Raw genomic sequence first — 13,932 nt, 5'->3', positions numbered from 1 at the left:
CATGCTGACTTGGCTATTTTATGTAAATCATAACCTTTATGAATATGGACACTGATAAGTGTCTGTCACCAATTCTATGCAGATTCTAGTATTTTCCTCTTTTTTATGGCCTAGATTCTTAGTTTTTGTTTTCAATGTGCCTTTTCCTTATAATAAACAAATTTTTAAAAATGTATATTATCTCACTTTTAAAACCATAAAGCAAGTTACATGCTTGTCATAGACTTTCTGCCTCTGATTACTACAGCTGGTTTATTTCAGACCATTTATTTGGTATTACTTTAAAAAGCTCTAGCTATGAACTATTCCCTCAAGCCTTGTTACAAGTCCTATAACATTGCTTCAAAAGAATAGAAATGTGTTTTGCCTCTTAAGATCCTGTCTCCTTGCCTTCTCTGCCTGGACATTTTTTTTTTTTTTTTTTTTTTTTGCTGTCCTTAGGGCAACTCATGCTGGTAAAATGGAAATGTAAATTATTGTGTTTGCACAGAATGAGCTGTAAAGTAGCACAGCTTAACACGTGTGCATGTGTTTATTATCTGGTTTTTGTGGCAGAGCCCAGTTACTCTGTATGGTGCCCTTAATTATTGGTGTGAAGGGATTGCTTGCCTTGCAGCCCAAACCTCCTGCTTCCCAGAACATAAGGAATGTGCAGTTAAAAAAATCAACAGCTCAAGTCCCTAGTGTAGAGACCATTTGACTCAGGGCAGTGTGTTTGTGTTTATAATTTTTCACAAATGTCATGTGGACAGAAAAATCAGTTTACTTTATGCTAATAGAAGCAAATGTGATTGATTTTTGGAGGAGAGAATGATTATTCAAGCTTTGTACTATTTAGTTCAACACATTTTTCTCCAAGTCTTACTTTAAAAACTCAATTTAGGACCTTTAAAAATAGCATATTTTTGGTTAAGTTTCAGACATTGCATGTCACAGTTATCTCACATTTTTATAAATTCTAATGCCAGCAACTCTCCCTAACATGAGCTTGATTCTTCAAATTTAGCAAAGTCACAGATTTGCAATTATTTAACGAAAATATTCAACTTTATGTCCAAAATGTTATTTTCTTTCTTAAGGAGAAATACCATACTCCTTTACTATTCAAAATTAGAGGCAGATCAAAACATACCAGAAAATCAGTAATTAAAGTGAGTATTTAAATGTAAGCAAACTGAGTAACTCTAGAAGATTCTAACACATATTTACTTCCTTAAATACTTTATTTAATCAGTGGTTCCCAAATCAAGAAATGCACAACAGCTTTCTGTAGGCACAGAGTCTTAGTATTGATGCTATTAGTAATTGTTAGATTAATGTTAAAAATAATGAATTCTTGTTTTAAAGGATGAGGCCACATCTTCTTTTACAGAAAAGAATGTTTCATAAAATAAATCAGACTTTAAAAAAACACACACTCTGAAATACTGTACTCATTGACTGATAATCCATTGTGCTGAAGGCTTACCCTAAGGACAACTACTGCCAATTATTTATTCCCATTCCAAACCAACTCTGATTGTACCAAAGCATCGTTTAGTTATCTTTTTCTAAATGAGATGCTGCAATTATAAAGTAATTGTAGGAAATTACATTGTCTAGTTTTTTATTTCATAAAAGAAAATATTCTTCAACATTTAAGTGTAACTAAAAAGAAGATATATCTTTTAAGCATACTTGGTTCATATCAAAACAATGTGATCCATGTAACCAAAATTGAAATCAGCTATAATGTCAACAAAAGTTTTGTGGAAATCAATTTTCAATCCTTAACGTTAGAGTGTGTTCACAGATTTAATGTATTTAAAACATTTTCTTTTGTAGATAACTTGTTCGAGCATTTCATATTCTCTTTAATGAGGTAGTTTTTCCAAATGAAATTATTTCATAATATAAAATGAATAGCATTTATATAAATAATTTACCTTTTGGGTATTTGATATTTTGTTTACAGAAAGTCATGAGAATTTCAAATTCAGAATAATGGAATAAATAGTTGTGGTTTGAAGTTACATTTATGACTTAGGTTTAAAATTGCTTCTCAGCTTAACAATTAAGCTTTTAAACATAAACATTATTTATGTTGCCTTTAGTTCTGTTCAGAATCATACATGATCTCAGTCCACTGATAGTATGCTAGTATGCACATAAAATATGAAGCTTAAACTCCATTTTTCCATGCAGATGGTGAACTCATTTGTGAATACTAAAAACAACATACATACTGTAGTGTCAGAGATGTTCTGTTTTTCTTTTTAATGTTTTAATTACTCTATACTCTTCTGATTCCTGAGCATATTCATGTATTTTGATTTACTGTCAGATGGTGGACTGTAAAGATACTTGGCTATTCCAGCGCCTCTGAATCAGAAGTGTTTAGTAGCACAGTGGTTTGTTGGTTTATGGTAGTAACTACCATGCCCACTCACACTATAGACCTCTTCCTCCTGAGATCTGCATTTCATTATCCCCTTCTAGGGTCTTAGCAGAGAAAATACTTTATTGTGCTTCCTCTTTGTGCTCTATTGCAAACAACTTTCTTCTTACAATTAGTACACCTCCATGAGATTTTTTTTTTAATGTTACAGAGTAGCCTACAGATCGATACAAATTTGATAGATTTTTTTTTTTCTTTTTCAGTGAATACGATTTTGAAATTTGCTTAGTAAAGTCATGCTTTTCTTTTTGTTGATAGTAAAACTTCCAGGACTCAGGACCTACGTTGATCCACATACATATGAAGACCCTACCCAAGCAGTTCATGAGTTCGCGAAGGAGTTGGATGCCACCAATATATCCATCGACAAAGTTGTTGGAGCAGGTAACTAGCATGTCAATAGTTCTCCTAACAAAATAACAGGCAGAACGCTACAGGAGGAACATGAGCTTGCTAGTAAGTGTACTACTGTGGAGACAGGCATTTTCTGATTTCATGATCAAAGACAGGCAATAAATAAATACAGCATTTAATGGAATGTAATTATTTCAAAGGTGCCAGACTTACAGACTCTCAGACCATGGCTGCCTTTTATTTATTGAATTCCAGGGACAGCAATAGCAGTGGCTAAAAGCTGATCATGTGTCACAAAGCTATTGACTAAATGGGGACAGCAGGATAAAAGTGAGTCTCACTATAAACAAAACTAGTCATTGTAAATCTTTTTTTTTTTTTTTTAGTTTAAAAGTGTCTTTCAGAGAACCAACAATCAAAAATAAAAAGCTGACCCATTTGACATAGATATCATGTGACCATTTTGAGAATATGTTTTAAATAATGTAAAATGCATCAATTTAATACTCACCTCGTAGGTTTTGACATACTTGGCACTAAAGCTCCCAGGAAATGTTCTGATAACCTCATGAAAGGAAATTAAATCTTTTTTCGAGTTTCACATTCTAAGTTATGGCACAGTTTCTCTTTTTCCTTATTATCCCCATGTCTATAGTGACATAGTCTAACCCGAGTTTAGGAAATCAGTTGATTTCTCAAATACTGCTTTTCTTGTTCCTCCAGCCCAACAGGACCTATAGTCATAACCACTGCTCACAAACAAGGTTGATGATTTCTTGTTCACTCTGAGGTCTGTAGGTAATTCGTGAAATCTACATCACTCTCGCTGCTTGAGAAATACGTGAAGGAGCGTTTCATCTTCTATTTTGGACTGCAAGTGGCTTTGTCAAGGTCTAGCTTAATTCATTGCTTTGCAAATGATGGAGTCTGGATTCACAGAGTCAGTTAAAGTCAGTGGAGGTTAAAACTTCTTAAAGAGAAGGCAAAATATTTGTTGTGATGCAACAGGGAATTAAATAGGATATTCTGCTACTTTTGGAGGTCAAACATTTATTTTACCAAAATACTAAGAAAGGAAATAAGTAAGTAAATAAATAAACAAGCAGATTGTCTCACACCTCTCTTGGTGATACATCAGTCACCATATTTAGAAAACACTCAGCACTGCTTTGTTAATCAAAAAATAGCTAATTGAAAAACACTTCAAAAATAACTCCTCTCTGGTTACTACAAGATTAATGTTTACATGTGGTACAGCACATATCCAATAGTCTGTTCAATAATGGGATAAGACATTCCATGAGTGGCCCATTTTGTAGCTGTTATAGCTAAAACAGAGTCAAAAAGCTCTATGTTACAGACATACACCACTATTACCTCGAACGAAGCCTAGTATCCACTGGAATGACGATAGGTAAATCTTATCAGTAACCTGGTAGGATCCTAATGGCTCAAGGACATTTTATACCAAGTAAATTGGAAGCTTCAAAATTCAGCAATATTTCATGTTCAACAATTTTCAGATCATTTGCACATTAAAGCAGCTTTGTAAAGGGCATTAAATCTAAGAAAAATACTTCTGCAGAGAGTTTTAGGTAAAACTGGTTATGCTTCATTTGGTATTGTTATATCATTGTTCTCCTCCCAGAAGCCTAAGGAACTTTATAGCTGGTGTGTCAATAATACAACAAACCAATACTCCAATAAAATGAATTGATAGCAGATGCTTACCCTCTCATTTTCAGTCTGCCTAAGTCTATAGCCAATTTGGCCCTCGTAGTAAAAACAGAATAGTTTCAAACATCTGACATTAATCCTGTGTTCAATCTTAATATCTGTGCTGGCCTGTTGATAACCCTGAAACAATGTTAGAGATTAGAACAAGGAATGCAACCTCTACTGGATGCTTCGCACAATTCTCCACTTGCAGTTTCATGAGTGCTGATTTAAACCATGGAGAGCTCTTTTAAGATCCACAAATATCCAAGGCTTTCTTAGGCAATTTATACTGCCTAAGAAATTTATACCTTCAAAAACTTTTGAGCTTATAGAATATACCTTGGAAGTCCAAACATATAGATTTTCAAGGAATTATTTTAAAGAAGCAGTTGCTTTGTTTTCAATTATTTTGGTGTGTGTGTGTGTGTGTGTGTGTGTGTGTTGTATATGCTTCAATCACATATGTTTGTACACATTAAAAGCAGAGGTTGACCCTGAATGTTTTCCTCCATTGATCTATATTTGACTCTTCCAATGATCTATATTTGACTTTTGTGTTTGTTGAGATACAATTGCTCCTTGGACCTGACCTTGTAACTGTGGCAAGCCTGGATAACTACCAGCCCAGGCGTCTGCCAGTCTCTGCTCCGACACAAGACTGAGGTTACAGACATGCACCACTATTACCTGGCCTGCATGCTGGGATTCCTAATTCCTGACTGCATACGTTACCCACTGAGCTTCCTACACACCCTCAGGAATTTTTAATATTCCATGATATTTTATTGTTCTTTTTATATCCTAACAGGTGAATTTGGAGAAGTGTGCAGCGGCCGCTTAAAACTTCCTTCAAAAAAAGAGATTTCGGTGGCCATAAAGACCCTGAAAGTGGGATATACCGAGAAACAGAGGAGAGACTTCCTCGGAGAAGCGAGCATCATGGGACAGTTTGACCATCCCAACATCATTCGACTGGAAGGCGTTGTCACTAAGAGTAAGCAAAATCACAAGACCAGCTTTTGTTTATGCTGAGCAGATATTTCATAAACTCAAAGTCGTTGAAGCATTTTGAGATCGCAAGTAGCTTGATTCTAACTGAAATTCTGTTGAGGATGATCTGTTTTTTTTTTGTTTTTTTTTTGTTTTTTCTGGCAATAGGTTAAATGCCAGTCATGTTCTACTAGACACAGAACTCTGACTTCTGACACTAGTCCATGGATTAAAAGATTGTCTTGAAGAGAATTGTGAAGAGTAATCCTGTTCTCAAAGTAGCAGGATAAGTTATGCTGGATTTTGACAGGAAGTCCCGACTAGCTGCCTTTTCTTGTATTACTCATCAGCTCCATAGAAACTCTCAGATCTTTGGCCCCTTGCTCTCCTCCTGTCTTTAGGAAAATTACAGGCATCTCGGGGATGCTTCTAAGATGTAAGACTGGGACTCACAGTAGACCCACAGCTTCTCCTTGCTCCCCAGTGGATTTCAGGTAGTTCTGACCTAGGTTCCCAATGCCTTCCTGGCTGCACTTGGGAGCCTCTGGCTCAGGGTCATGGCCGAGCTCTGGATTTTACCCATGATGGTTTCTTCAGCCAGCATAAAAAGATCCTGTACTGCAGTTCTGCGATTCTTGGCTCCAGTCCCAATGTAAACCTCTTGAGAATGGGTTGTGGATTTTTTTTTTTTTTCCTCTCAAGATTTTGGATCACAGGCTGAAGAGTAAGTGAAATTGGCAACAGACTCCATCCAGTGAATGACAACATATGGCAGAAAATTTGGCATCTTTCAGGGGATAATTCATTGGCACCACATTTCTGTACTCTATGGTTACCAACAGGCATTACCCGTTATATTTTGCACAAAGATATTTTTCTGTAACATTACATGCAGGCCTTTACAAGTGGCACGGATACCTTCTCCCACCTTAGTGTAGCTAAAAATTACTTCCTTTCTACACAAGAGCGGGATTTACTTAAGAAACACTTCGATTTTCCGTTTGAGTTATGATGTGAAATAAACAGAATTAAGAATTTAACAATTCAACCTAATAACAATAACTTTATAATTCCAACATCAACAACATAACCATGGATAATCTTGTATTTATTTCTTCCCTCTGCATTTGTAACTTTCAGGTGATATTAGCAATTATACTGAAATATTTGCTGATGAAACATATTTTTGTTTTAATAATTAATGAAAACATTGATAGTAAGTTGGAGATTATGAAAGCAAGTATTTCTACTGTTCTTTTAGGGGAAGAATTGTTTTAGATGGATCACATTTCATTGGGTCCTCGGTGTTAATTAGACATTTAATATCCATCATGACATCTTGATCAAGCTGTTGTTCTGTGGATCTGGAACCCAACTCGGGAGGTCAATCCACTTGTGCTTATGCAGCCTTTCATCTTATTCTCTGCTTTTTCATTTGTCATGTCTCATTTTATGTCAGGGTGAGCCTGCTGGTTTGACTTTTACTGTGATAGTTCATACATTGTCATTACCTCTCAGTATATTAGAATTAGTCATTTCTCTTTTCCATTTTCACGAGCAGCCATACAGTATAAAGTTCTTGTCTAGAAGTCACTGCAGATATTGAGAAATATAACTTAACCATTTAAACTCTGTTCCCTAATATGGACAAAAGCAGATTTCCACATTTCAATTTTCTTCTTGTAGCATGGAGTATGTGTGTGCGTGTGTGTGTGTGTGTGTGTGTGTACACTAGGACATCTATAAATCATACCACATTGCATGTGTAAAGGTCAGACACAACCAAGGAACCTAATTCTACCATGTGGATCCTGCAGACCTAACTCATAGCATCCAATTTCATAGTAAGTGCATTTACCTGCTGAGCCAGTTCACCATCCCAGTTTTCTATGTTATATTCTCATACTCAACTTAATATGTTATTTTTTTTAAAAATCTTCCCTGAAATATTGATCATAGCAAACAGCCTTTCAAGTGTCTAAACCTTTGTGGGTTAATGTGTTAATGTTAAACCCTAAAACAAGGGGCTGGGTAGGCTATTCAGTGCTTAGAAGTACTTGGTGACAGGAAGTCTGGAAATGGAAGAAGGCGGAAGGATTACTGTGTTTGCTGGGCATGGAGTCCTAGTATCAGGCTTAGTAAGGAACCCTGTCTCCGGGGAATGGGACAGAGAGAAACAGAAGAAACACCATAATTCCCATCGACTCTAGCATGCTTGTGCACGTTCCACTTACCATACTCGAAAACTAAATACATAAGTGAAAAATAAATTGAAATACCCCAAATAAGATAATATTCCTCAGCAATGTCAGGGATATAACTAAGTTTAGCCCCTGGTCAAAATAAATATTTAATTTTCCACTGTGTTAGGAATCAAACATGAATTGAGCAATGTGATATATATGCATATATGGTTATATATTTAAATATAGCTATATATTTGATATGCACATATATATGCATATAAAAACTTCAATGAAAAGGGAGGCAACAAATTTGAGAGTGAGAAGAGATATGCAGGAGTGATTCCAGGCAGGAAAATGGCGTAATTCAGGAGGAAGAGACAGTGAGCAGGATGTAAAGTGAATAAATGGAAAGGAAGAAAGGAAGAAAGGAAGAAAGGAAGAAAGGAAGAAAGAAAGAAAGAAAGAAAGAAAGAAAGAAAGAAAGAAAGAAAGAAAGAAAGAAAGAAAGAGAAAGAAAGAAAGAAAGAGGTGTGAAAGCTCAAAACAAAAAGAAGAACAAAGGGGTAGAAAGGAAAGGAAAAGAAGTAGCGTAGGAGGAGAGGGACACAAATTGTTGGTACAAGGCTTTCAGTGACACTGAATTGAGTGTTTTTCCACAGGTGTTCACTTACATACCCGATTGTTTCAATCAGAGTGAAGGAGAAAATGATTACATTTCAGCCTGGATAGGATTGTCGCTCATTTTTCCAGCATAAACATTTAAGAAAGAGTGGGTAAAATTGACCATCAAACAAAATTCTAGGTTTGAACTGATGCTAAGCAATGGCATTCTAGGACTTCATCCATCAGGGGTTGTTTCCTTTCATTCCAGTGTCAAGGAGTTAGTAAGAGCAACCTGCCTGCTGTGCCTACAGTAGAGCGTATTTATTGCATTTAAGTCGATGTAAAACAGTAAATATCATAGGAAGTGTCATTCACATCTAAAAATAAAATTAATTACAATACACAAAGAAAAACAAGAACAATAAAATATTCAAAACAACCCCTACGACAAAAAAATACAAAAAAAATATTAAGGCTAATGGCTGTTAATAAATTGCAGATAATAAATAGTAGATAGGATGAGTTGAGCATCTTAGTCAAGTGTGATTCCAGAGCATCCTAGTGTCAATCACAGCTACCCCCTTGGAGTAAAAACTTTGAATGCGCTATATCTCCCTGGTCAAATAAGAACAAGCCCACTCCATAAATATAGTCACATACACTCTAAGTATATAGAGTATGCTGCATTGAATTTGATTTTGAGCTCCTCTGTGTCATGTTTAAAAGCTCTAAGTCTGGCACCCAGCAGTGGCTGAGGGAGATGCAAATGTTTTTAGTATCATCTTAATATGCTTCATTTAATATAAAATAAAGCTAATCTGCCTCTACATGTTAGCTATTTTCCTGCAGATTTTGTTTTCTAAACCTCTTTGGCTTATAAATAAATCTGCCTCCAAGTCCAGAGATGGATGTGCATTCACAAGCAGCATGGAGTCAAACTTGATTTTTATGCACAAGATGGTATTTACAAAGGTTTGAAACATGAGCCCGTTCTTGTTTTCATTAGGAATTCAGTAGTTCTGAAGTCAAATTCCAAGTCAACCTTACTCAGTTTGAGACCTCATGCACATTAACCTGTTACAGGTGCTTCTTCAAGTGAAACAAAGAATTATCAGAATTGTGATATTTTCAGACATTTTAAATATTGTAAACTATATACAAGACTAGTGTATATACAATACTAGTATGTCCTACTTCTGACTAAGCACGAGACAATGAGTCACCAAATGGAAATTTTAGAGAATAATTTCTAGGGTTTTTTTTTTTTTCTTCTTTTGCTTAAAAGCCGTTCCTTTTATATTGCTATTAATTGTGTGCAGGAACCACACAACCTATGTGATATGCTATTTTTAGATCTCTTTTTTGGAAAGATCATTATATAATCATTACTTTTTTCATTTATTTGAGTTGAGCCATAAACAATGTTAATGGCATGGTACGTGCTGAGCCTGATGGCTCTGAACAGGAGAAGGTGATAGAGCCTCTGATCTTCAGAGTAGCAGAAAGCTGCGGCGCACTCTGAGCAGAGCTAGGTACGAACATGTGTTATCAATTTTACTGAAGTTCAAAAGGATGCAACTTAGTCTCAGCAAATGTTTGATATTTCTGCCATCACACCATTAGTTAACTGATGCTCAGGCTCCAACTGTAATTACCATTGGCAAAATTTTACCTAGTAGAATTTTTTTTTAAAGTGTACTGGTATGTTTTACCCTTGAATTATTTTCTATAAATGGAAATAAAATTGCAGCATCAAAAAGATTTACTACATATTTAATAAGTAATCTTGCACGATTATCAATACTGTGGATGGTGCATTATAGGACTTCTTATGTGTCCCATTGAATGTTTATATTGCACAAAAAATTAGATATTTCTATTCACTTTACCTAAAATGCGAGTGAATAGTTAGATGATGTCATACTTAAGTGACAATAGAAGACTTCATTACCTCATTTGCTTCTTTGCTCTAAAAGTCTCATCTGTGTTTCCTCTAATATGATATTTCCTATGACTTTCTCAGTAGGCAGTACATACATGGAATTTATGTCACCAGTTAGGAGAAGGGAAGATGGTGATGACACAAGCCACTATGACAGAGTCACAGTTGCAAATTGGCAGTTGAGTCAAGACTCATATATCAGCATGCAATGTAACATAACCAAGAATGTCTTTGTCAGTATATTTAAGGGAAACTAAGAAGGGAATGATGTTTTATATGTTTAAAGGATTTGGGCTATTTCATTTTATTACTGGTCACTAATGTCTCTTGCATGGCTAAATTGGAATTGCCATGGAACTGGTGTTGCAGATTTTTCTCATTTAGATAAATAGCATGGTTTCCTGGCATTTTGAAAGATTAAATATTTAAAGATTCATATTTAATCCATGTTGATGGTAATGAACCCAGTGACACAGAACTGGTCATTCATAAAGACTGAGACTGAGGGAAGCACAGTCAGGAGTGGGTCAGCTACGTCCCACCCTTCCTCAGAGATCTTTATGGAATAGCAGAAAGGCTGTAAGAGCTGGAGGGGTTGATGGCTCTATAGAGACCATGCTTTCAGGGCACTATAGCGCAATAGTACATATGAGCCTACAGCACTCCTGGCAGCTTGTGCATGAAGGTCAAGCCACAGGTCAAGCCAGGCAAAATTCCATCATGTAGGTGGGAGATGGCATGAAGTCTCACCCACAACTGAGGAGCTATTCAGAAATGATAACTTCTGGAAGAGGGGGGATCCTTTGTGTTGACATGGACTCTTGTAGGTCATCTATGTTCTAGTAGAGGACCACACATCCTACAGCATGTGATTTTAAAATCACATATTGATGACTTAAACATAATAATAAAAAGAAGACACAAAGTTAGTGTTAGCGTAGTGTGGAGTTGGGAAATGGCTAATGGGACAAAGATCAACTGTATGGGATTCTCAAATAATTAATAACATGAGAATATTTGAATGTATAAAATTTGTTAGAGCATGATTGCCTGGTACCTGTGATCTGCATTTCAAAGAACATTAATTCACATTCAAAATGAATGTATTTGTTTGGGTGATTGGTTGATAAGTTTTCCCCTTCTTCCCCCTACCCCTATTTTTGCTTTTATTTTATTGAATATTTTCTTTATTTACATTTCAAATGTCATTCCCTTTCCCAGTTTCCTTCCCTTTTGGAAACACCCTATCACATCCTCCCTCCCCTTACTTCTATGAGGGTATTCCTCCACCCACCAACCCATTCCCACCTCCTTGCCCTTGATTCCCCTATACTTGAACATCTATCAAGCCTTCATAGAACCAAGGACATCTCCTTCCATTAATGTATGACAAGGCCATCCTCTGCTATATATGAAGCTGGAGCCATGTGTACTCCTTGGTTGGTGGCTTAGTCCCTGGGAGTTCTGGGGTGTATGTGTATCTGGGGTTGGTTGATAGTGTTGTTCTTCCTATGGGGTTGCAAACCCCATCAATTCCTTCAGTCCCTTCTCATTCCTCTACTAGGGACACTATGTTCAGGTTGATTTTTTTTTTTTTTGAGACATGATTTTTCTGTAGCTCTGGGTATCTGGGAACTCACTATGTATACCAGACTAGCCTCAGACTCATAGAGATTCGCTTGCCTCTGCCTTCCAAGTACTGGGATTAAAGGTGTGGACCACCAAAGTAGCTTTATACTTAAAAGAACTTTATACACCAAATATATATGTACATACATATATACAACATGGAGACACTAACTTAGTATATAGTAGTAATTCTGTCTTCATACTAATGTTTTCAGGAAAGAAGGACAAGTGCCATTCTGAACTATGAGGCTAGACATTATGTTAACCTGGTATAGGTTAAGCAATTATTATCAGAGAGTAAAATAGCTAGTCACAATAATGCAGAATAGAATTTAGTAATAGCAATTATAAAGCCATGTCTACCAATGTACAAAAAGAGAGGAATAAATAGAGAATAAACAATTGAAATATAGAAAATAATGTAACATACCATGCCCAAGTTTAGTTTATTCTAAGAATTCAAAGTGGTTTCTTTAATAGTTAATAATTTGAAATATTTTCAACATTGTTAAAAAATAAAGGTACTAATATCTTCAAAAATAAATTACTTTAAGTTTAAAGATCATTTAACCTATCATATATAGAAAACATGTAAACTTAATGAGCTGGAGACATGGCTTAGTGGGTAAAGTGCTTGTGCACAAAGATGGTGATCTGCATTAGGACCCTGAGCACCAGTGTAAAGACTGGATAGAGGGGTGTGCACAACTCTTAACTCAGTCCTTGTGGTAAGCAGGAGGTGAAGTAGATACAGGGGATCTACATGGTATGTTACATTATTTTCTATATTTCAATTGTTTCTTCTCTATTCATTCCTCTTTTTGTACATTGGTAGACATGGCTACCTATGTTCAAAAAGCATGGATCCAAAGCTTGCTGATATTTCATTCTGGTGTAATTAGTGAGCTTTGGGGTCATTGAAAAGATTCTGTCTCAAAAAAAACTTAAGCAAAGAACAATAGAAGAACAAACCGAAATTTGATTACAGGCCTCTTTGAGAATTTGCGCATATGTGCACTCATATGAAAATGTACACATTTACAACAAATACCTCTTTTTAAGGAAACCCTGTGTACTTTAATAGTAGCAGGATTGAAAGATTTAACATCAAGGTGACAATTGTCATTGATGAGGAATGCTTGGAACTAGGTTTTCAGACCCAACATATGAAAATGCAGGGACCAAACTTAGCCAAACTCCAATCACATACATAACATCCACAAATTGCCACAAGCTTGCTGCTTGGCTGTGGAGTTACAACTTGACTCAACTGGACTTAATGTCTGCTTTCATTAGCACATGCATTTGTGACTATTACTGTAGTTATTCCCAAAAAGGCTTCTGTTAAAATGGGATCAGGAAATATACCTTGTATCTTTATAATGGTCTAACGAGAAAATATAAATATTTCCTTTCTTATAATATTCTCTTCTCTGTTATTTTTCATTTCTTCTGCTAATTGCAATGATTTTTACATTATATCACACACATATGTCAAAGTGTGCTTAAGGAGCCACATATTACACAACAGCAACCAACTGTCCAAGAAGCTGACACAAGAAGACCATGAGTTTAAGGCCAGCCTGGACAATACAGAAAGTGCCAGGCTAGCCAGGGACACTTAGCAAGACTCTGACTCAAGTCAAATAGACAAATAAACAGCATATCCAAGACTAGAAATAGCAATTTACTGCGTTAGAAATAATTAGTATTGTTGGGGAGCAGCTAGCCTTTCCTTTAATATTGATCAATATTTTAAAATTTGAATGTAAGTATTTTAACCCCAAAAATGAGATTAGAAAAATTTGAAGACAAGATGATTATACTACCTATATTACATCATCCAACTATTGTTTTTTAAGGAAATCATGCCGAAGATAATTGGAGCCATCCATATATATGCCTTAATCTGTAAATTCTTAGATGATTTCATTGGGCAGTGATTAAGTGACTTCTAAGAACACTGAGCTACTGCAGATAATTGTGGAAATTAACTTATAATAACAGACTGGCTTGGTTCTTTACTGTATTCCTGTGAGTGACTATTTCTTCTGCTTTCTTTTTAAACTTAA

At 35.7% G+C, this 13,932-nt stretch overlaps 1 protein-coding gene across 2 annotated transcripts in view; it reads left to right on the top strand.

Moving 5' to 3' along the window:
- Epha3 (EPH receptor A3) overlaps nucleotides 1-13,932 on the top strand; it is a 314,441-nt gene that overhangs the window by 255,452 nt on the left and 45,057 nt on the right. For both annotated transcript variants that reach the window (XM_021209582.2, XM_021209581.2), the window contains exons 10-11: nucleotides 2,696-2,821; nucleotides 5,319-5,504. In XM_021209582.2, the coding sequence (XP_021065241.1) occupies nucleotides 2,696-2,821; nucleotides 5,319-5,504 (312 nt within the window). The remainder of the gene's footprint in view (nucleotides 1-2,695; nucleotides 2,822-5,318; nucleotides 5,505-13,932) is intronic.

This window comes from Mus pahari, chromosome 12 (assembly GCF_900095145.1).
Source record: "Mus pahari chromosome 12, PAHARI_EIJ_v1.1, whole genome shotgun sequence".
NCBI classification, from domain to species: Eukaryota; Metazoa; Chordata; class Mammalia; order Rodentia; family Muridae; genus Mus; species Mus pahari.
This window is presented reverse-complemented; position numbering and strand designations above follow the sequence as displayed.